Consider the following 21,796-nt stretch of genomic DNA (forward strand, 5'->3'; position numbering starts at 1 on the left):
TCTCCGATCATTAATATTCTAGCATACAATCCTCTCACCGGTCCTAACTATACCGAATGGAAACGCCATATTATGTATATTCTTGACGCTGATGAGCACAGTTTTGTGCTTACCACTCCACGTCCCGCGCCCTTAACTGATCAGTCGACTGATGCGGAACGCGAGGCGCATAGAAGGTGGATAAGTCGAATAATATGGCCAAGTGCTATATTATGATGACTATGTCGCAGACTTTGCAACTCCAGCATCAGGTCATGGACGACGCGGCTACGATCATGTTAAATATCTCTGAGGTTTATGGGGAGTCCGAAAGATCTGCCCGCTTTAACATGATGAGAGAAATCTTGGCATCTAAGATGAGCGATGGCAGTTCTGTGCACGATCATGTCATGCATATGATAAATCTGTTTGACAGGCTTGATCTGCTAGGAGGGGGTATCGAAGGCGAAGCCAAAGTCGATATCATCCTCAACACTCTCCCCAAATCTTATGAGAACTTTCGTCTCAATGTCGTTATGAGAAAGGCCAACTATACTCTTAATGAGTTATTGAATGCTCTAGTTACGGCGGAGGGAGTCATGGGCACGCGGAAGGAGAAAGAGGTTCTTGTCGCTGCCATGGGATCTGCTTCTTCGTCGAAAGGCGGGAAAAAGAAGTGGAAAGGTCCAAAGGGCAAGAATGACAACAAAGCTAGTGGGAGTGGCAAAGCCAAAGTGGACGGCCCTACCGACGGCTTGAAGAAGCCGACGGGAAAGGGAAAGTGCTTCAAGTGCGGCAAGACTGGGCATTGGAAGAAAGATTGTCCGATGCTCAAGGCAAAGGGACAAGGTACGTCACAAGTTCTAGTAACTGAGACATGTTTAGCTTTGTTTTCTACTCATTCATGGGTAGTGGATACGGGGGCAACTGATCATGTTTGTTACACCTTGCAGGGCTTCAAGCCGACAAGACAGCTGGAAAGTGATGAGATCACCATCTCCATGGGAAATGCGTCGAAGGTCGCAGCTGTTGCTATTGGAGATTTTACTTTATGTTTTGGTGATGACATTTTAGTTTTGAGAGATATTTTATATGTGCCGGAGTTTCGGCGGAACATAATTTATGTTTCAAAATTGTTTTTGGATGGATATTCTGTTACTTTTGATAGGGGTGTCTCTATCATGAAAAATAACATGACTATTTGTTCTGGAATTTTGAACAACTCTCTCTATACTATTACATGTCCAATTAAAAATTCTGTCCATGTTGCATCTACATCACAAATCTGTCCTAATCCGAATAAGAGGAAGTATTATTCTCATGAACAATATACGCATGCTTGGCACCAAAGGTTAGGCCACATCAATCTAAATAGGATCCAAAGGCTCGTTTCAAATGGAGTCTTGAAAGACTTTCAAGCTGTTCCATTTAGAACCTGCGAATCCTGTATAGAAGGAAAGATGACGACAAGGCCTTTTAAGGCCAAGGGGAATAGGGCTGTTTACCTCGTTTTTGGGCAGTATTTGCTAGTGTTTCTACCGTACATTCGAGCATGTTTTATACCTCTTTGCCTTATTTTTCACGTGCTCGATGATCTTTTTGGTGTATTAATGTCGTGTGCAGGATTCGTGAGTCGTTTAGCATTTTCAGCATCGTTTCGAGCATTTTTCGGAAGCAGACTCACGGCGGCCGCAGCCCCACGGCGCGGGCCGTGCTCTCCTTTGAAGGAATCTGCGAAGGGCCCTCACGGCGGCCGCCGTCCACGGCACCGCCGTCTCACGGCGGCCGCCGTCCACGGCACCGCCGTCTCACGGCGGCCGCCGCCTCTGTGCATTTCCGGCAGTTACGTTTGAGCCTATAAAAACCGATTTTTAGGGTTTTATTGGACATCTCCGAACTCAGCAGCCTCTAGGGCGATTTTCCACATTTTTCCTAAGGTTTTTAGAGCTTCAAACATTTACTTTCGCTTTTGGATTCATTGGATCGCTTGTGATTCCAACTATCATCTTATCGGATTAGTTTCTCTTGGATTGCTACGCTGTGTAAGAACTCCTTTATTTTCCTTAGTTAATTTGAACCCTTTGGTTTATTTGAATTCTTTAGTTTATGTCTTGATGAATGTTATGATGATGAATGTGATGATTTGAGATTGTTGACGTTGATCTTGATGAATTATGTGAATCGTTGGAGAGATTCCAAGGAGCTCCTCCGCCAGTGCCCACAGCACCAGTTAGCACCCGTCATGTTGATGCAGTTCTTCTATGACGGATTGATTCAGACGGCACAATTCATGGTGGACAGTACCGCTGGGGGCAACATTGCCCGAAAGACAGCGGATTAGCTCAAGGAGATCTTCGACACACTGGCCGCGAGCTCTCAACAGAAATCAGTCAGAGGAAGGAGGGTCGAAGCCCATGCTGTAGCCCCAAACAATGAACTGCAGAAGCAAGTAGCGGACTTGATGAGGCAAGTTCAGCATCTAAGAATGAACCAGGTGGAGCCCCCACCCGTTCAAGCACCACCAGTTCAAGCACCGCCAGCTCAGGCATCGCCAGCAGAAGGATGTGGCATATGTGGCCATTTTAGCCACGGAACCAACGAGTGCCACCGAATGGGGGAAGTTCATGCCTGAAGGGGAGGCAGAGGTCTATGCTGCTCAGGGATACCCAGGGAGGCCTCAATTTGAACAGAGGCCCATGTATAACCAAGGGCAACAAAATTCCAACTCAGGTTGGAGAACCTAGCAGAACTCTGGATGGAGAAATCAGGCCCCAGGCCAAGGATCAGGACCTAACCAAGGTAATCAGTTCCGCCGACCTCCACAGCAGTTCAGGGTATCAGAACCAGCAGCCTATTTACCCTCCTCAACAGCAGTTCCCCTTTCCTCAGCAGCAGAGCTACCCTCAAGCTTATCAGCAGCAGCAACCCCCGCAGTATCAGCAGTATCAACAGTTCCCTATGCAACAAGGGAATTTTCAACAGCAACAGCAATTCCAGAGTACTCCCCAACAGTTTCAGAAGCAAGCTCCACCGCAGAAACCGTCTCTCGAGGACACTATGCAATCTTTTATGGAGATGACTAAACAGGGCATGGAGTCGCAGTCGGCCACAATTAAGCGTCTTGAGACAACCGTGGGGCAGCTCTCTGGAACCTTGAACCAGTTGCAACAGCAGCAACAACCGGGGAAGTTACATGGTCAAGGATTGCAGCCTCACCAAGCTCAAGCAGTGACTGTTTTACGCAGTGGGAAGGTGGTGAACAACAAAGTGGAAGCCCCCGTGGAAAAACCACCCAAGGAAGCCCGCATGGAAGAGCAAGTAAAGGAGCCGCTGCAAGCCAAGAGAGGAGGAGAAGGAGAAGGAGAAGGAGACCGAAGTGAAACTCCACAAGGCTATCAAGCCATATAAGCCACCGGTCCCCTACCCAAGCCGGTTGAAGAATGAAAAGCTGGACCAACAGTTCACCGATTTCTACAACATGTTGGCAAAGGTCAACGTGAACTTGCCGTTGCTAGACGTGATCAGGAATGTCCCAGCTTACTTGAAGTTCTTTAAAGAGTTGGCCTCCAAGAAGAGGAGGTTCGAGGACAACGAGAAGATTTTGGTGTCCGAGGTTGCAAACTCCATAATGCAACAGCCCTTACCGACCAAGCAACGAGACCCAGGTAGCTTTGTGATTAATATTGCTTTGGGGAATGGTAAGGAGGCCTCGGGGATGTTAGATTTGGGGGCTGGAATAAATTTAATGCCTTACTCTATTTTCAAGCAATTAGAGTTAGGAAATTTGAAACCCACTCGTATGTGCTTGCAATTAGCCGATAGGTCGGTGAGGTATCCTCATGGGGTAGTTGAGGATATCCTTGTTCGAGTGGGTGGGTTGATTGTACCTGTGGATTTTGTTGTCTTGGAGATAGGAGAGGTACATGAAAATGGCAAAGAACATACTCTATTGCTAGGAAGAACATTCATGGCAACTACTAACACATTGATAGATGTTAAAAATGGTACCATTAAAATGACTGTGTTAGGAGAGTCAGTGTCTTTCTCAGTGCATCATAATCGAGCCATGCCATCATCCTCACTCACTAATGAATGTTCTTATATTGATGCTATTGATGGCTTGGCCGAGATGTTCTTTGTGCAGGAGCAAGAAGTTGTTGAGGTTTTTGCAGGGTCCGCGGACATGGAGGAGTTTGCCCGTGAAGCCGAAGAACGAGAGCGGGCCCGCAAGGCTAAGCTCCCCATTGATGAGGCCGTGGTGATTGACTATGCCACGAAGATTAAGCCGACCTTGGAGCTCAAGGAGCTCCCCAAGAACCTCAAGTATGTATACTTGGAAGGAGAGGCGGAAAAGCTCGTGATCATATCTGCCGAGCTCACTGCACGAGCAAGAGTTGGCATTGATGGAGGTTTTGCGGAAAAACAAGGCAGCTTTCGGATGGGGCCTTGCCGATATTAAAGGCATTAGCCCTGCTACTTGCATGCACAGGATCCACCTTGAGGAAGGGGCGAGGCCCAAGAGAGATGGCCAAAGGAGATTGAATCCGGTCCTCATGGAGGTGGTTCGCAAGGAAATCCTCAAGCTATTGGCGGAAGGGATTATCTACCCGATCGCCGATAGTGAGTGGGTTAGTCCGGTGCACGTGGTGCCGAAGAAAGGAGGGATCACTGTCATCCTTAATGATGATCAAGAGTTGGTGCCAACCCGCCCCGTGACGGGATGGCGCATGTGCATCGACTACAAGAAATTGAATGCAGCCACCAAAAAGGACCACTTCCCCGTCCCCTTTATCGATCAAATGCTTGATCATTTAGCTGGTCATAATTTGTATTGTTTTCTTGATGGACTTTCAGGGTATTACCAAATAGCCATTGCACCAGAGGACCAAGACAAGACGGCGTTCACCACTCCCTTCGGCACTTTTGCGTGGAAGAGGATGCCGTTCGGCTTGTGCAACGCACCGGGGACTTTCCAACGGTGCATGATGTCGATCTTCGCGGAAATGATAGGTGATTTTGTTGAGATTTTTATGGATGATTTTTCCGTGTTTGGTTGCTCTTTTAATGATTGCTTGGCGAAAATTGATTTGGTGTTGCAAAGGTGCATACTTAGTGGGTTGACTTTAAGTTGGGAGAAGAGTCACTTCATGGTGACTAGTGGCATTGTTCTTGGCCACGTCGTGTCTAAAAATGGCATAGATGTCGATAAAGCCAAGGTAGAGGTCATTCAAAAGTTGCCTCCACCTATTGATGTGAAAGGAATTAGAAGTTTCCTAGGCCATGCCGAGTTTTACCGGCGTTTCATTAAGAATTTTTCTAAGATTAGTCAACCTTTATGCCGTTTACTTGCCTAAGATGTGCCTTTTGAATTCAATGATTCTTGCATGTATGCTTTTGAGTTGCTAAAATCCAAGTTGAGCACGGCTCCAATCGTGGTTGCACCCGATTGGGCAATGCCTTTTGAAATCATGTGTGATGCTTCTAATTCCGCCGTGGGTGCGGTTCTTGGTCAACGTGTTGATAAGATGTTGCGTGTGATTTACTATGCTAGTTTGACTCTCAATAGTGCACAAGTGAATTACACCACCACTGAAAAAGAGTTGCTTGCTGTGGTTTTTGCTTTAGATAAGTTTCGTGCTTATATTATCGGGTCTAAAGTAATTGTACATAGTGATCATGCCGCTCTTAGATATTTGTTGACTAAGTCCCAAGCTAAGCCACGCCTTATCCGCTGGATTTTGTTGTTGCAAGAATTTGATGTTGAGATTAAGGATAGGAAAGGAAGTGAAAATTCTATGGCCGATCACTTGTCTAGACTTGAACAACATGAAGTTGAGTCAAATGATGTTGCTATTCATGAGTCTTTCCCATTTGAGTATGCATACGCATTGACTTTGGTCCCGTGGTTTGCAGATATTGTCAATTATCTTGCTTGCGGAGAAATCCGACCTAACCTCACTTCCCAAGAGAGGAAGCGTTTTCTGTCTCTTTGCAGGCAATATTATTGGGAGGACCCCTATTTGTTCAATGTTGGGAAAAGACGAGGTGATACGAAGATGTGTGCCCAACGAGGAGCAACAACGCGTCTTACAGTGGTGTCATGACGCGCATTGTGGAGGCCATTTCGGCGGCCAAAAGACGGCCCACAAAGTGCTCCAATCTGGTTTGTATTGGCCAACCCTCTTTAAGGATGCTCATTCGTTCTATTTAGCTTGTGATCGGTGCCAACGAGTGGGAAATATTGGCCGTAGGAATGAGATGCCCCTAACTAACATTTTAGTTGTGGAAATTTTTGACGTATGGGGCATCGATTTCATGGGGCCATTTCCCATTTCTTATGGATTTGAATATATTTTATTGGCGGTTGATTATGTGTCCAAGTGGGTTGAGGCAATCCCCACGAGGACTTGTGATGCTAATGTTGTCCTGAAGTTTGTGCAGGAGAACATTTTGTGCCGTTTTGGGTTCCCCCGTGCTATCATTAGTGATGGGGGAAAACACTTCTGCAACAAATTGTTTGAGAAGCTCATGCGAAAGAATGGCATCACCCACAAGGTTGCAACTCCTTATCATCCACAGACTTCGGGGCAAGCCGAAACCAGCAACCGGCAAATCAAAGGCATACTTGAAAAGACCGTGCAACCATCGCGCAAGGATTGGTCCATCAAGCTCTCGGATGCCCTATGGGCATATCGGACCGCCTTCAAAGGGGTTCTTGGGATGAGTCCCTACCGTCTTGTGTATGGCAAAGCTTGCCATTTGCCGGTCGAGATCGAGCATCGTGCCTATTGGGCTATCAAGGCCGCCAACTTGGACCTTCGATCCGCAGGGAAACAACGAGCTTTACAAATGGAAGAGCTTGATGAGTTGCGCAATGAAGCATATGAGAATGCGCGCATCTACAAAGACAAAGTGAAGAAAATGCATGATCGTCGTGTCGTGCAAAAGGACTTCCACCCGGGCATGAAAGTACTGCTATTCAACTCACGGTTGAAACTTTTCCCCGGAAAGCTCAAGTCCCGTTGGATTGGTCCATTCATCATCAAAGAAGTGCTCAATCATGGAGTCCTGGTGTTGACCAAGGAAGACACTGATGAGCAATTTACAGTCAACGGGCATAGGGTGAAGCCCTACCTGGAGCATGAAGTGGTTGCTGTTGTAGTGGAGTCTCAACCACTCCACGACCCACCTTTTTTACTAGCTTTTTACTGTCGAGCTCTCGACCTTAACTAGAGCGCTTCGTGGGAGGCAACCCATGTTTCTTTCTTTTCTATTTTCCATTTTGTTTTGTGTGGAGTGAGTTCTTGTGGTGTTGTATCCTGTTGTTGCTGGTTTTAGTTGGGTTTTCATTGGTGTTTTATTGTGGTGTTGCAGGAAATAGGCTTACCGGACTGTCCCCGAGCTTAAAGGATGTGATTTTGGCTGTCGGATAGCAAAGATCAGCAAAAAGCCGAAGGGGAGGGACGGCGGCGCCGTCTCACGGCGGCCGCCGTCTACGGCGCCGCCGCCGCACGGCGGGCGCCGCCACTTGCACACCACCAAAAACTTCAAAAAACATCACAAAACGCCGAAGGGGGGGGACGGCGGCGCCGTCTCACGGCGGGCGCCGCCATTATTTTTACCCAGCCTCTTCCAAAAACCCCGAAGGGGGGTCACGGCGGCGCCGTGCCACAGCGGCCGCCGTCGCCCCCAAGCCCAACCCAGCCCTAACCAACCCAGCCCGGCCCGGCCCACTCCCTTGTAAAGCTCCAAACCCTAGCTGCCACTCCCACACCCTTCTCCCACGCCTTTTCCGCCTCCCTCACCATCTCTCCCTCTTCCATCCTCCATAATCGCCGTCCCTTCCACCACCCTCAGCCACCACCGCCAAACCACAACCACCACCTCCACCACCACCTACACACCACCACGCCCCGCTGCCAACCACCGTCGCCCTCCATTCCCACCGCCGCCCTCCACCACCCCCGCTCTCCAGTCGCACCGCCATCCACCACCACCACCAACCTTTCTTAGCCACCGTTCCGCAGCGCCGCACACGGCCGCCGCCGTCTTGACGGCCGCCGCCGTGCTCCACTGCCGCCGCCGTCTTCACGGCCGCCGCCATCTCCACAGCAGCCCGCTGTCTGCACAGCCACCGCCGTTCACCTCCATCCACCTCATCCCATGGCGCCTCTCACCACCTACAAGCGCCGTCGCCACCTCATAGTCGACGACGAAGAGGATGAGGCCCCACCTAGCCCTCCGGCCTCTTCTAGCCGCCCTCCGGCCTCTTCTAGCCGTCAGCCGGCCTCACCTATCCACCCTCCTCGTCCTCCCACGCCACCAACTGGACAACCGCCTTGTCTACAATGCCCCGTTCGCCATCTTTAAAGATTGGGAGGGTACTCGGTGGAAGGCACTAAAAGGGAAGCAAGTCACCCAACCTCGCTGTCTCGATTGGCCATTGCTCCGAAGGGTGAAACTTGCCCAGGACATAGAGACACATTTGAAGAATTTGGGACTCTTCAAGTTTTCACAAACCACGCCGCCGGGCTTGCTTCCATTGCACTTGGAGTTCCTTTGCACCCTGAACATGACCACCGACAAGTCCGAGCTTCACTGTCGCATGCTCAATACGCCATGCGTCGTCACCTACCGGATCATGAATGAAGTCTTTGGGTTTCACCCGAGGCGTTTGAAGGGAATCCCGAATACGTGGGTGCCCACTAAAGCTTGGAAAGAATTGACGGGGTTGCCCACTTGGACCAGGCCAGGGTGCCCCGAGCAATCAACTCATAGACTGCCGACATCGGCGTGCTACACAAGTTCTTGTCCTTCTGCATTGTGGGCAAGGAACAGGCGAATAAAGTGAATGCGACCGAACTCTATATGCTATGGTGTGCAAAGCGCAAGAAGACGATTGACGCCACCACCATCATTTGGAACCAGCTGCACAGCATGGCCCGGTACGGGGGTTTCAAGCCCTCCCTGTCACCTATCTCTACCGCCCTGGCCCTCCATTTCCGCCTCTTCCCGCCGACCCAGGTCCCCGCCCACCTGCGCACCTCTGAGACAAGGCCGATTGATCGCTCTGAGCTAAAGACATTTGTGGCCTCTGATTTCACCATCATTCCACAGGCCAAACGCCCCAAGGTTCAAGCAATCTTGAAGCAATTCAACCGGGGCGAGGGCACGTCATCCTCGGCGCGACATGTTTTAGATGACGATGATGAGGACGATGATGCCGAGGAGGAGGAGCCCGTGCCGCCACCTGCTTTCGTTTATGATCCTGAGGCCGGCCCCTCCAATGCCTTTCAGCAGTTTCAGGCCTACTTTGACGAGTCCTTTGGCCAGTTCCGCCAGGAGGTCTCCTCCCGTTTTGATACAGTGGAGGACTCGGTGGGTGGCATCTACGCCAGGATCGACGACATCTATGGTCATCTGGACCATCTCGGGGGCCACGTGACGCCCATGCAGCAGCAGTTGGGCGACGTCTATGGACGTGTCAACACTATAGGCGGAGAGGTCACGCGTCTGCGTGAACAGGTGTCGTCATATGATGCTCAGTTTGCCCAATACAACCAGGGCCTCACTGACGCCAACCAGGGACTCACCTGACACCAACTACTACCTCGCCGACCTAGAGCGACAGTGGGCCGCCTTCTCTTTGCAGAACCAGGACCAGTTCTGGCACCCTCTCCCCGGGCCCCCTCGGGGCCCCAACTGAGCGTCCCTTTTACCCACTTTTGTACATATTTTCTCTGCTTTCTTTTCTTTCTTGTTTTTTGCTGTCTTCTTTTGTGGGTTTTTGTGGTTGCTCGTTTTACAGGTTGTGGTCGCCGCCCTTCTCTACCGCCGTCGCCGTGTTGGCTGTACTCCTATCCAGGGATGTTCTTAAACTTTCTCTTTTTTTATGCCCTGAGGACAGTGCAAGTCTTTCTCTGTGGGGGAGGGGTGTGATTTAGGTGTTGTGGGGGTGTTATGGTTTTGTCTTGGTGGTGTTGTTGATTGTGCTGCATGCGGATTTTAGGATGCTTTATCATTACGTTGCATGCTTGGTTGTGGTGCCCTGTTTTGCTTGTTTTGGGGCGAATGGTCCCCTTCTCTTGTCTTCTTGTCTGTTTTTAAGTACATCACATGATTGATGGTAATTCACTGGCGATTCTGGATTGTGTCTGTTTGGTTTGTTGTCCTCGTTTTCTTGATTGATTTGTTCCCAATTAAGTGTAATTAGGTTAAGGTTTTGGTGCAACACCCTGATGAGCAACTCTTGATGTGATTTGTCCGGTAGATGCTAAGGGGAGTGTTTTCAGTGCAATTTCCTAATATCTGTCTCTGTTTTGATTTGTTTGGTTGGTTGTTGAGTTTTTGATAGTCTGGGTCTCTGCTCTTCTAATGATTTCATTACGAGCATGGGAAACCACACGAGAACATTTTGGATCACCTCCAAAAGTGCAATCTCGTGAATTATGGCCCATCTATTAAGAGAGAAAATAGCTTAACCCCAAAAAAAAAAGAAGAAAAAAAAAAGAGAGAAGTGTAATGTGAAAAGTGAAAGAGTATGAAAAAGGAATGAGACATGATTGTAAAGGAAATTGCATTAGGAAATTCACCCTTAGCGGAGAATTGGGTCTGATCGGATTGAGTTATATCACCTTGATGTTGCACTTTTAAATCTTAGCTTTGAACACTTGATTGGGGGACATTGATTTCTTGAAGGACTTGGATTGGTTTGTGTTTGCTTGGTGAGAAGAATCGCTTGTGGGTTTTCTTTCGATTTTGTGTTTGTTGCTTGAGGACAAGCAAGGATTTAAGTGTGGGGGGGTTGTTTACCTCGTTTTTGGGCAATATTTGCTAGTGTTTTCTACCGTGCATTCGAGCACGTTTTATACCTCTTTGCCTTATTTTTCACGTGCTCGATGATCTTTTTGGTGTATTAATGTCGTGTGCAGGATTCGTGAGTCGTTTAGCATTTTCAGCATCGTTTTGAGCGTTTTTTGGAAGCAAACTCATGGCTGCCGCCGTGCCACGGCGGCCGCAGCCCCACGGCGCGGGCCGTGCTCTCCTTTGAAGGAATCCACGAAGGGCCCTCACGGCGGCGCCGTCCCACGGCGGCCGCCGTCCACGGTGCCGCCGTCTCACGGCGGCGGCCGCCTCTGTGCATTTCCGGCAGTTACGTTTCAACCTATAAAAACCGATTTTTAGGGTTTTATTGGACATCTCCGAACTCAGCAGCCTCTAGGGCGATTTTCCACATTTTTCCTAAGGTTTTTAGAGCTTCAAACATTTACTTTCGCTTTTGGATTCATTGGATCGCTTGTGATTCCAACTATCATCTTATCGGATTAGTTTCTCTTGGATTGCTACGCTGTGTAAGAACTCCTTTATTTTCCTTAGTTAATTTGAACCCTTTGGTTTATTTGAATTCTTTAGTTTATGTCTTGATGAATGTTATGATGATGAATGTGATGATTTGAGATTGTTGACGTTGATCTTGATGAATTATGTGAATCGTTGGATTGTTATTGTTGCCGTCGGATTTCTTTTGTTGGTGAATGTTTAATAATCTTTTTTATGGTGATTGAAGATTTCTGTGAATTGAATTTGATGCTTGATTTAGTTTGTTGGATTGTTATTGTTGCCGTCGGATTTCTTTTGTTGGTGAATGTTTAATAATCTTTTTTATGGTGATTGAAGATTTCTGTGAATTGAATTTGATGCTTGATTTAGTTTCTTGCCTAGGTAATAATTAATTGTTGATATTTATGAGTTTATGATAGTTTGGTTCAGAGTTCGAGATTGAAACCCTAGTTTATTACGTTAATGTTTAAAAGCCATATTCTTAGTTCTTATATTTTCTGCATTAGTTAATGTTTATTGCTTCCTTTCAATTACGTATTGGTGATAGAGTGAGAAATAGTGACAGACCCAATTACTCGATTAGAGTGTTTAGATTTCATTTCAGTTTCTTGTGAGCAATACGATTAGAGCCCTGCTAAGTCTTCCTTGTGAGACGACTTGAGTCACCTTACCACCCTAGGACGACCTCGTATAAATTCGAGTCCATCCGCTAGGTGTTTTTGGATGAGTCAAGGGCCTCGCATGTGTTAGAATTGATTCACTCTGACTTGTGTGGACCGATGTCCACAAAGGCTCGTGGAGGGTATGAGTATTTCGTCACTTTCATTGACGATTATTCAAGATATGGGAACATTTACCTGCTTCAACGCAAGTCTGAATGCTTTGAGAAATTCAAAGAATTCAAGGCAGAAGTGGAGAAGAGAACGGGTAAATCTATCAAGTCATTGCGGTCTGATCGCGGTGGCGAATACCTCGGAAACGATTTCTTGCAATACTTGTCAGATTTTGGGATTACATCTCAATTGACTGCACCGGGTACTCCCCAACAGAATGGTGTAGCAGAGAGAATAAACAGAACTCTTATGGAAATGGTACGATCAATGATGAGTTATGCATCATTGCCTATTTCGTTTTGGGGATATGCCTTGGAAACAGCGGTTTATTTGCTAAATCGGGTACCGTCCAAATCGGTTCCTAAAACTCCTATCGAGTTATGGTCAGGGCGCCAGCCCAGCTTGAACCATATAAAGGTATGGGGTTGTCCTGCATACGTGCTAGACAAGGAAGCGAAGAAATTGGAGCCCAGATGCGAGTTAATGTTGTTTATAGGATACCCTAAGGAAACGAGAGGTGGTCATTTTTATAATCCTAAAGATCAGAAAGTGGTTGTTAGCACCAACTCACGATTCTTGGAACACGATTATATAAATGAACACAAGTCAAGGTCCTGAGATTGTCCTTCAAGAAATCGAAGGCAATGGACAGGCGATTCCATCACCCCAGCCAAGTTTGCAAGTGAATGCACCGCAGGATACTGCACAAACCATTGTCACAGCTGTGCCACCACCGCTTCGTCGTAGTGGGAGGGTTGTAGTTCAACCCGATCGATTTATGTTCTTGGGAGACTCTTCGGATCTTCTTCCTGTTGATGAACAAAAGGATATCGACCCTGATAACTTTAGACAAGCGATGAAAGATGCAGATGCAGATTCTTGGTACGACGCCATGGTTTCTGAAATAGAATCCATGACTGCTATGGATGTATACGAGAAAACTGAACTACCTGATGGCTTCGAAGCTATAGGTAGTAGATGGGTATACAAGAGAAAGCGAGATTCGGATGGTGAAGTCGGAGCTTTTAAAGCTAGATTGGTGGCGAAAGGATATACCCAGGAACAGGGTATAGATTATGATGAAACCTTTTCGCCGGTTGACATGCTTAAATCTATCCGAATACTCCTTGCCATAGCAGCCCATATGAACCTTGAGGTTTGGCAAATGGATGTCAAAACCGCTTTTCTAAACGGTTTCCTTGAAGAAGGAAGAGACATCTATATGCAGCAACCCAAAGGGTTTGTCAAAAAGGGCGAAGAGCATCTTGTATGGAAGCTGAAGAAGTCTATTTATGGACTTAAGCAAGCTTCGAGGTCATGGAACAAGCGTTTTGACGAGGTCATCAAATCCTATGGATTTACTCGTTGTGAAAACGAAAGTTGCGTGTACCGTTTAGATGCCAATGGCGACGTGGTTTTTCCTTGCACTTTATGTAGATGATATCCTCCTCATGGGAAATAATGTTGAGCTATTTTCGGACATAAAGAAATGGTTATCCGAACAATTTCAAATGAAGGACTTAGGAGATGCAGCGTACATCCTGGGGATCAAGGTTGTTCGTGATCGCCAGAAAAGGATGTTGATGCTTATCTCAAGCGTCTTACATTGATACTGTGATTGCTCGTTTTAGCATGCAAAATGCCAAGAAAGGCTTGCTACCTTTCAGACATGGCATTCCTTCTGTCTAAGGACATGTGTCCTAAGACGCCCAGTGAGGTTTAGGAAATGAGGAAGGTACCTTATGCTTCCGCCGTAGGTAGCCTCATGTATGCAATGCTTTGCACGAGACCTGATATTTGCTATGTCGTTGGCATGGTTGCAAGATATTAGTCGAACCCTGGACCAGGACACTGGACTGCGGTAAAGCATATTCTCAAGTACCTCAAGAGGACTCGAGATTATAGGCTAGTTTACCAATCAGACAGTCTATCTCCTTTAGGTTACACCGATTCGGATTTCCAGGCTGATCGGGATGAGAAGAGATCTACCTCTGGCTATGTGTTTACCTTGGGAGGTGGAGCCGTATCATGGCGGAGTGCAAAGCAGAAATGTATTGCAGACTCCACCATGGAATCCGAATATGTAGCTGCTTCTGAAGCTGCTAAGGAGGCTGTATGGTTCTGGAACTACCTCTTATATCTAGGAGTGGTGCCTAATTTGCCTAATAGTATCATAATTTATTGTGATAACTCGGGTGCAGTGGCAAATTCTAAGGAACCCAGGAGCCACAAGGCGACCAAACACATAGAGAGAAAGTACCACATCATACGAGAAATCGTAAGCAGAGGAGATATGCTAGATGAGAAGATTGATACATTGGAGAACTTAGCTGACCCTTTCACGAAGAGCTTGCCGCAAAAGGCCTACGAGAAGCATGCTCGAGGGATGGGATTGCGGTTGATGCCACCCACTTAGAGAAAAACTTTCAGTATAAGTGGGAGAAGATGTGAAGTGTTTGTTGTAATAGCTAGTATTTAGACACATTGTATACTAAAAGTTTTGCTTTAGTATAAGTGGGAGATTGTTGTATTTGTATACGGAAAGCAAGAACGTTTTATGCTTTTATACAATGATTCCTATATTCACTATTTTATCTCCTATCTGATTGGGTTCATGATTGCATATGTATGTTCTTTATCTCTATATAAGTAGATTATATGGTGTGTTGTAGATCAAAGAATACCGTATAATTGGAATAACCTTAAGAGATATAATATAATCACAGCCGAAATAACTCCAGGACAAGTTATTGGTTTAGGCTGCGGTATAGATGGAAGTAGTTTGTCTTGACTACTTATCTATACTGGTACGTCATAACGTATTGATAGGACCACAGTGAGATGTATTCTTCTATCTGACTTAAGTGAAGAATCAAGATCTCGGTGTCACACCCCAATTCTTGAAACAATAACTATAACTGGGGTACGACTCATCATCTAATTGAACAAGGGAAAATCCTTGTGAAATCTGAATAAAAGGGATAACAATCGGGCTTAGCCCCTTTGGATGAGGAAAGACAGGTATTCAAGTGATACGAATCAATCAACAAACATAATAACTTCAGGATCATAAGTTTAGTGTCATACTTCAGATAACCAACATTTACTGATCGAAATACTTGAGAGTCAACAGTCTAGGCTCAACAAAAGATATTGTTTAGCGTCACAACATAATAGGTCTTAAGTTAAGGAACAAAAGACAGATACTGGCTAGTTCTGCAGCGGAAGTCAAAATCAGGAGTTGAACTCTAGCCTCAGCTCTGCCCCATCATCACCAGCCATTAACCTGAAAACATTTGAAAGTATTTTTGGGCTAAGTACTAATGTACTTAGTGGGCTGCAACTTTTAAAGCATTTCATAATCTGAAGAACAGTTTATCCAATCTTACTGACATGACATAGAGGTTTTTAAAGAGAAATAACTTCTATGCATGTTAAAACATTTCATATATATATACTTAATTATTTTCGCGCGTTTGCACACTCCATTCTGTTACTCGCTGTGATCCCGGACCTCTAGCCACCGACGGATCTCTGTCTCCCGCTGACTTGAACTGAGGGTGTAACCCAGCCAAGTAAAATAAACCTCGGAAATTAATCCAGACAGGCCTATCATAACTATGCTCCGGAACACATCCCGTTGAGCACCCTTATAACGCCTCTGGTTAGTGCCCGATGGAGATCAACCCACCGAGTCAGCTAACAAGTGTACACAATTCTCAAACAACGTATTAGGTCATAAGAGAACCTCAATTGATTAACTGTACGAGCCTTAAACATGGTAGAGTGCACAAAAAATATTTTATTGGATAAACAGTTTATATTTCACGAATATTTAAGCTCATTAGCTCAATCATACATTTGGAAAATAAGCCCACCTGATTAGGCAATGCCTGTCGTTTATATCTTATCTCTGAATCGGAATAGCAGTGCTAATCCTCCTGACGTTCAAAGCCTACAAGAAATCTATTCTCAATAGGTCTCCTTGAATCTAATCTTAAGTCATGGTGAAGTACTTAACATTCTATGATTCACTTAGCCGGGTTTTCAAAAATTTAATGAATAAATAATTGAAAACAATTCTCTTGAGTTAAGAACACCAACAATATTCTAACTCGTCTTTCTTTAATAATTGGAATTATAAATAAAACCAATTAAATCTTAAATACTCTTATTGCAAAAATATAATGCAAATTCATGTCATGCTTGGCATATAATAAGTAATTACTTAAAATATGCTTATAATAATAATTTAATATTATTATAAAAATTTACTCTTTGAAAATAATTAATTAAACTTAATAAGTCTAATTAATTATAATAGTGTAGCTCCTTTAAATAAAATCTGCACAAATCCAAATAAATAAATACTTGGGCAGCCCATGATTTAAAATAATCAGAGGCCCAACTGATAAAAGAAAATCGGCCCAAAATTAAGAAATAACCCGGCCCAACTCAAGCCCAACTGAAAATTAAAAACATAGGCCCAGACACCCCAACCCTTCTCTATCTTCTTTCTCCCGTAACCTCTCGCCACTCTCTCTCTCTCAGTTGAAAGATCCGCCCACCCCACTCTTCTTCCTTGGGTGAAATCCGTCGGAGGAGCAGCGGCGACAAGCCGCGCCACCCTCGGCTCTCCCTTCACTCACCGATCCCGGCGCCCCTGTAACGCCCCCCCTTCCCCCATTTTTCTCAGCGTGATTCAGACACGCAACGCACACGAGCACAGACGGCGGTGCACACAGGCCCCGACCGCCATCTTCCTCCGGCGAATCGACAGCGGTAAGCCGCCGTGCCGTTTCAGAACCCAGACCCCAAACCATGACCGCTCTCCCCTCCCTCTTCTCTCTCTCCGTCCGTGGCCGAGCGACAGCGGCAGGGCCGCCGCGCTCCTGGCCTCCCTCTGAAAAAAATCCCAGCCGAGTTCAGCCTATCTCTCTCTATTTCTCGACTCTAATCCACAGCAAGGTAAACTCTCTTCCTTACCCTACTCGACACAGCAGCCCAAGATTTGAAAGTAAACTTATACAAAATCCTTTCTTGAAAACTCTAGCTCTTGCTTAGAACGAAAACAATAAGTTTTCTTCAAAACATATATATATCTCATATGTGCAATATGATGAAAATGATTATGCACATACATATATCTATAATGCATTGAATGCGTAGCATAGCGATGATCGGTGCGAATACTATGTAGAATGAAATAGGCATAGTTGTTCAAGGTGAAACCTTTTGAAATGATCTGTTCTTGTTGGCTTTCCTCTTGAGTTGTTTGCTTGCTTTTGATGGGGACGATGGCTGATGAGGATTTTTCTGAAATACATTGGTATTCTTCAACAAATGCAGGGTGAAACATGAAGAGAATGGGGAAGATTGAAGCTAGGATTTACCTTGAATAATGGTAGAAAATGAATGGAGTTCTCCTACTTGCTCTTCTCGTGGAGTTAGTGTAAATTGGTGAAGTGAGTTGCTGCCTTGAATCATTAAAGGAGGAAGATTGGCAGCTATCTCTTTTATGACTAAAGCATGGAGGAAGCTATATTGTAGTGTGGCTGAGTTGACAACCTATTGTACTATGAGTATGGCTTTTGGTGTGAATGAAATAAGGCTGCAGGGAGGGTGTCGTAGGTGATGGAGAGGTGTTGGTATTTGGTGTACTTGTATCTTACAGATGTGTGTGTATGTCTATGTATAAATGACTGCCAATGTAACTTTCTTTATTGTATAATGTAGGAATAATAGATGTAGTAAAATTGTAATGGGAATGTAATTAAATCCTTGGTGCATTTATAAAAGGAATTCCTTTCGAATCTTGCTAATTAAAAGGTCGTGAAAAATGCTTGAATGATAAATTAAATAAATATGCAATGCATATAAATTTAATAACTAAATTTACAAATGTATTGTAAATCACTTCTGTTGGAATTAAAAATAAATTATTTTTCTCAATCCGGCGTGAATCATCTTAAATCTAAGTTCAAAATTATTCTAAACTTAGCTCGAGGATACGAGGTATTACACTCGGTAACTTATATGATCTTAATACTAATAAGATTTCAGATATATATGTTGATTCGTTTATCACTTTGATTTACTATGAGCGAGAGTTATATAGTAACTTGAGTACTCTGTATCTTGGGTGATAGCGGTTAATATATGATATTTGATTATATGTATTAGTACTCGTATCCGTATAGGATAATGACATCCCCTTAAGGAGCTCAATAATGTTTATTGCGTTAAACCCTGCAGGTTGATTAAGTTCAGGCGCAATAATAAGTTTTGAGTGGTACTGCTTAAGGATTACAAAGAGATTAATTAATTAAGGCTGTCAGAGCTATAATTAATTAATGGATGTCGGATATTTTAAATACGAGGATTTAATAAGTCTAAATACAAGCCCCGACTCATCACCGACAATAAAGGGGTAAGTCAATATCGATTCTCTAGTGGAATGAACTGATATTTATAAATTAATTATGGTCTGGGCTGACCATAGATAAATTAATTTATTTGAGGCCCATCTTTATTCCTTGTATCTGGTCCCTGGACTGGCCCAATGTCTCCTAGCCCAAGTAGGGCTAGAAATCGCCCCCTACCTATAACTGGCGCCCCCTTCCTTTGTTCTGTATTATAAATACAGCTGTCAGCTCTCAGGAAACATACACTGATAATTATTAGGGTTTTGAGAGCAATAAGGAGGCGCAGGAAACGTAGGGAGATTTCTAGCTTGGGACTTTCATAGCTCGTTGTCCATCCAACAGGTGAAAGCTGAGCGGGATACAGTCGAGAAGATCAGAACTGGAGTCCTTTGACACGATCATCAACAACCTCTGCATTCGCTTCACAAGTAAGTATTTCCTAACACCTATGTGCAGCTGTTAAATTCATAGGGACATGTTAAGATTAATCGTTGTATGATAAATTAATAATATTCCAAGAAACGATCATCGGGCAAACGGAACGTTAATTCAATTTAATATTCCTTCAATTGGTATCAGAGCCCAGGATTAATTTCTTGGCTCTATTATTAATTTATGTACGATTAATAATGTGTGTTGTTTTTACTGCTGTTGTTCTTCGTGGTCTGTTGATTCGTAGGAATACGTCGTTTAACGTTGTAATCATTTTTCACAGCGAGAAAATCCGTGGTTAGATTAGGATTTCAAATTGTATTTGTTTTTTTGTTGTAATCTGTAAAACTGAGGAACGAGACAAGTACGATGATGAATCAACGACGATGAATGGTGTGAGGACGATGCGTACGGGACCGGGCACATGGGGCTGTGGGCGTCGAGGGGCTGCGCGCGCGCGGGTGCTAGCACGCCGTGCGCAGCGCGCCCAGGCAGACGCCGCGCGGCCGCTGCTGCTCTCAGTTCTGGATGTGCGCTGGTGGCGAGGCGAGGCGGGCTGGGGCTGGGCGAGCGACGGGGAAGTAGCCGGCAGGGGCGGTGCGCGCCCGGGGCCGCGCCTGCGCGCTCTACGCGCTGTGCGCCCGGCGGGCGACGTGCTGCCAATGCTGCCGCTGCCGTTGCTACCTGCTGGAGCTGCTGCCGCTGCTGTCGCCGTGCGCTGGAGCTGCTGGAGGCGCTGGACTGCTGCTGCTGCTGGATGCTGCTGGTGGGCTACCGACCGGGCGGCTGCTTGCGCTGATGGCTGGCATTAAATGCATTGTCCTTTGCATTATATGCAGTGTGTACTAGAAGTATTGAAGTTTTCCTTTGTTAACACTGAGTGTGTTATACATTACTCCAGTTTCTGTCTGTATCTGCACTATCAGTCTGAGGTTCCTATTTGAAGCATTCATTTCAGTTGCATTGAATGCTCTTGACTGATCAGGTGTACTTAAGTGTTTCCCTAACACTTATACATCAGTGCAGATCCTGTATTGAAGTCAACATTTAATTCAGGTGGACTTCAGTCTTTAGTATGATGAATAGTATAACTTCAGTCCTTCATACTTCAGTATTCAAGACTTCAAATCTTCGGTCTTCAGTCGTTAAGACTTTAGTACTTTGGCCTTTAGTCGTTAAGACTTCAGTACTTTGGTCTTCAGTTCTTCGGTCTTCAGTCGTTAAGACTTCAGAGCTTTGGTCTTCAATCTATACTAGAAAAATGAACTCCAACAGTTGAGTTCAAAAGAAATTCTATTCTAGTAAAATTAAAATCTAAGGGTTTTGGGATCATCAAAACTAATAGTAGGATATTACTTCTTATTTCTCAACATAGAAAGCCAGTTTAAACTCGACTACAATTAAAAGAATTCACGGGAATTTAACGGTGGGAAGAAATATGTCGTATTTAATTTTATTTTATTTTTAAATATTGTGTTCTTGATGTCACACCCTAATTCTTGAAACAATAACTATAACTGGGGTACGACTCATCATTTAAAATGAACAAGGAAAAAACCTTGTGAAATTCGAATAAAAGGGATAACAATCGGGCTTAGCCCCTTTGGATGAAGAAAGACAGGTATTCAAGTGATACGAATCCATCAACAAACATAATAACTTCAGGATCACAAGTTTAGTGTCATGCTTCAGACAACCAACATTTATAGAATGAAATACTTGCTTTATCACAAATGCAACCAGTTTTGTCGCAATCTCGCTTGCATCTTTGATGATTTCACTTACTGCTTCCTGAATTCCACTGCATTGTTCTTCTATTTCGATTGAGTCAAAATATTCATTCTCTGGAACTTCAATTGGGAAACATACAATTCCATAACCAAAACCTCCAGCAGTGAATTCATCATCTTCATGTTCCCTCAGTTTAAGATAATCCCAATTTAAGATTGTTGGGTAGTTCCTTTCATATGCCTTTGCAGCATATGTTTTTATCCTATCCACATACAATGCCTGTATTTTTTTAAAACATTAAAGTATATATTAATGTTATGTTCAGAAATTATAAAATTTTATGTAACACCCCAAATTTCTTAAACTTTTCAATCAAAAAACTTTGAAGAACTAATAGTTAAAATAAAATTTCTTGAATTATAAAAGTTTAAACCAATTTAAAATCAAGTTGCCAAAACTTAAGTAGTAACATAAAATGTAGTGACCCGCTCTTTTATCAGTATTTTAATTGCAGTATTGTGTGTTAAATTTTCTATCTGCCAGTAATTGAAGCGTTTTATGTTTTCATCTATGTTTATGAATTTCGTATTTTGGAGACAGAGTCACTACACTAGCAAGTATGCATTTATTTATCTTCGCGCGTTTAAGACCGCGACGAGAATTCTTGAGTCGATGAATAATTATTATTCAAAGTTATAACCAACTTAGCTAAGTCGTGTTATTTATCAAGATGGAGTTTATTTTCACTTTGTTGCTTAAGTCGTGAATTATTTCCGACTTTGAGGCTAATTAAATCTACGGATTTAATTTAAGAATTAGAATGACGAACGAATTAAATCTACGGATTTAATTTAGCTTTTATCGATTTTACAGAAACGCGAAACCAGTATTTCTAATACTGAGAAATCAACCCTGAACGGATTTTACTTAGATCTTTTCTCTTAAATCACTTCACCTCTCAAGCCACCCAATCCTAACACTTGCCAATGCCACAAGTTACCTCCCATTGGTGGCAACAAGAACCATCATTTCTTGGCATTGGAACTACCAAATTGC

General features: G+C 44.4%; 1 protein-coding gene across 1 annotated transcript; it reads left to right on the forward strand.

The window, feature by feature from the left end:
• Positions 1-3,457: 3,457 nt before the first annotated feature.
• On the forward strand, positions 3,458-4,438 carry LOC130994227 (uncharacterized). Its single transcript, XM_057919264.1, has 2 exons — positions 3,458-3,644; positions 3,795-4,438. Exons 1-2 carry the CDS (start codon positions 3,458-3,460, stop codon positions 4,436-4,438), a joined length of 831 nt encoding a protein of 276 aa, XP_057775247.1.
• The last annotated feature ends 17,358 nt before the right edge of the window (positions 4,439-21,796 follow it).

This window comes from Salvia miltiorrhiza, chromosome 7 (genome assembly GCF_028751815.1).
Source record: "Salvia miltiorrhiza cultivar Shanhuang (shh) chromosome 7, IMPLAD_Smil_shh, whole genome shotgun sequence".
In the NCBI taxonomy this organism is placed as follows: Eukaryota; Viridiplantae; Streptophyta; class Magnoliopsida; order Lamiales; family Lamiaceae; genus Salvia; species Salvia miltiorrhiza.

Coding starts and splice junctions, on each gene's coding strand:
- LOC130994227 (XM_057919264.1), top strand. CDS start 3,458: ATGTTGGCAAAGGTCAACGTGAACTTGCCGTTGCTAGACGTGATCAGG. Junction 3,645..3,794: donor GACCAAGCAACGAGACCCAG/GTAGCTTTGTGA, acceptor GCTTGCAATTAG/CCGATAGGTCGGTGAGGTAT.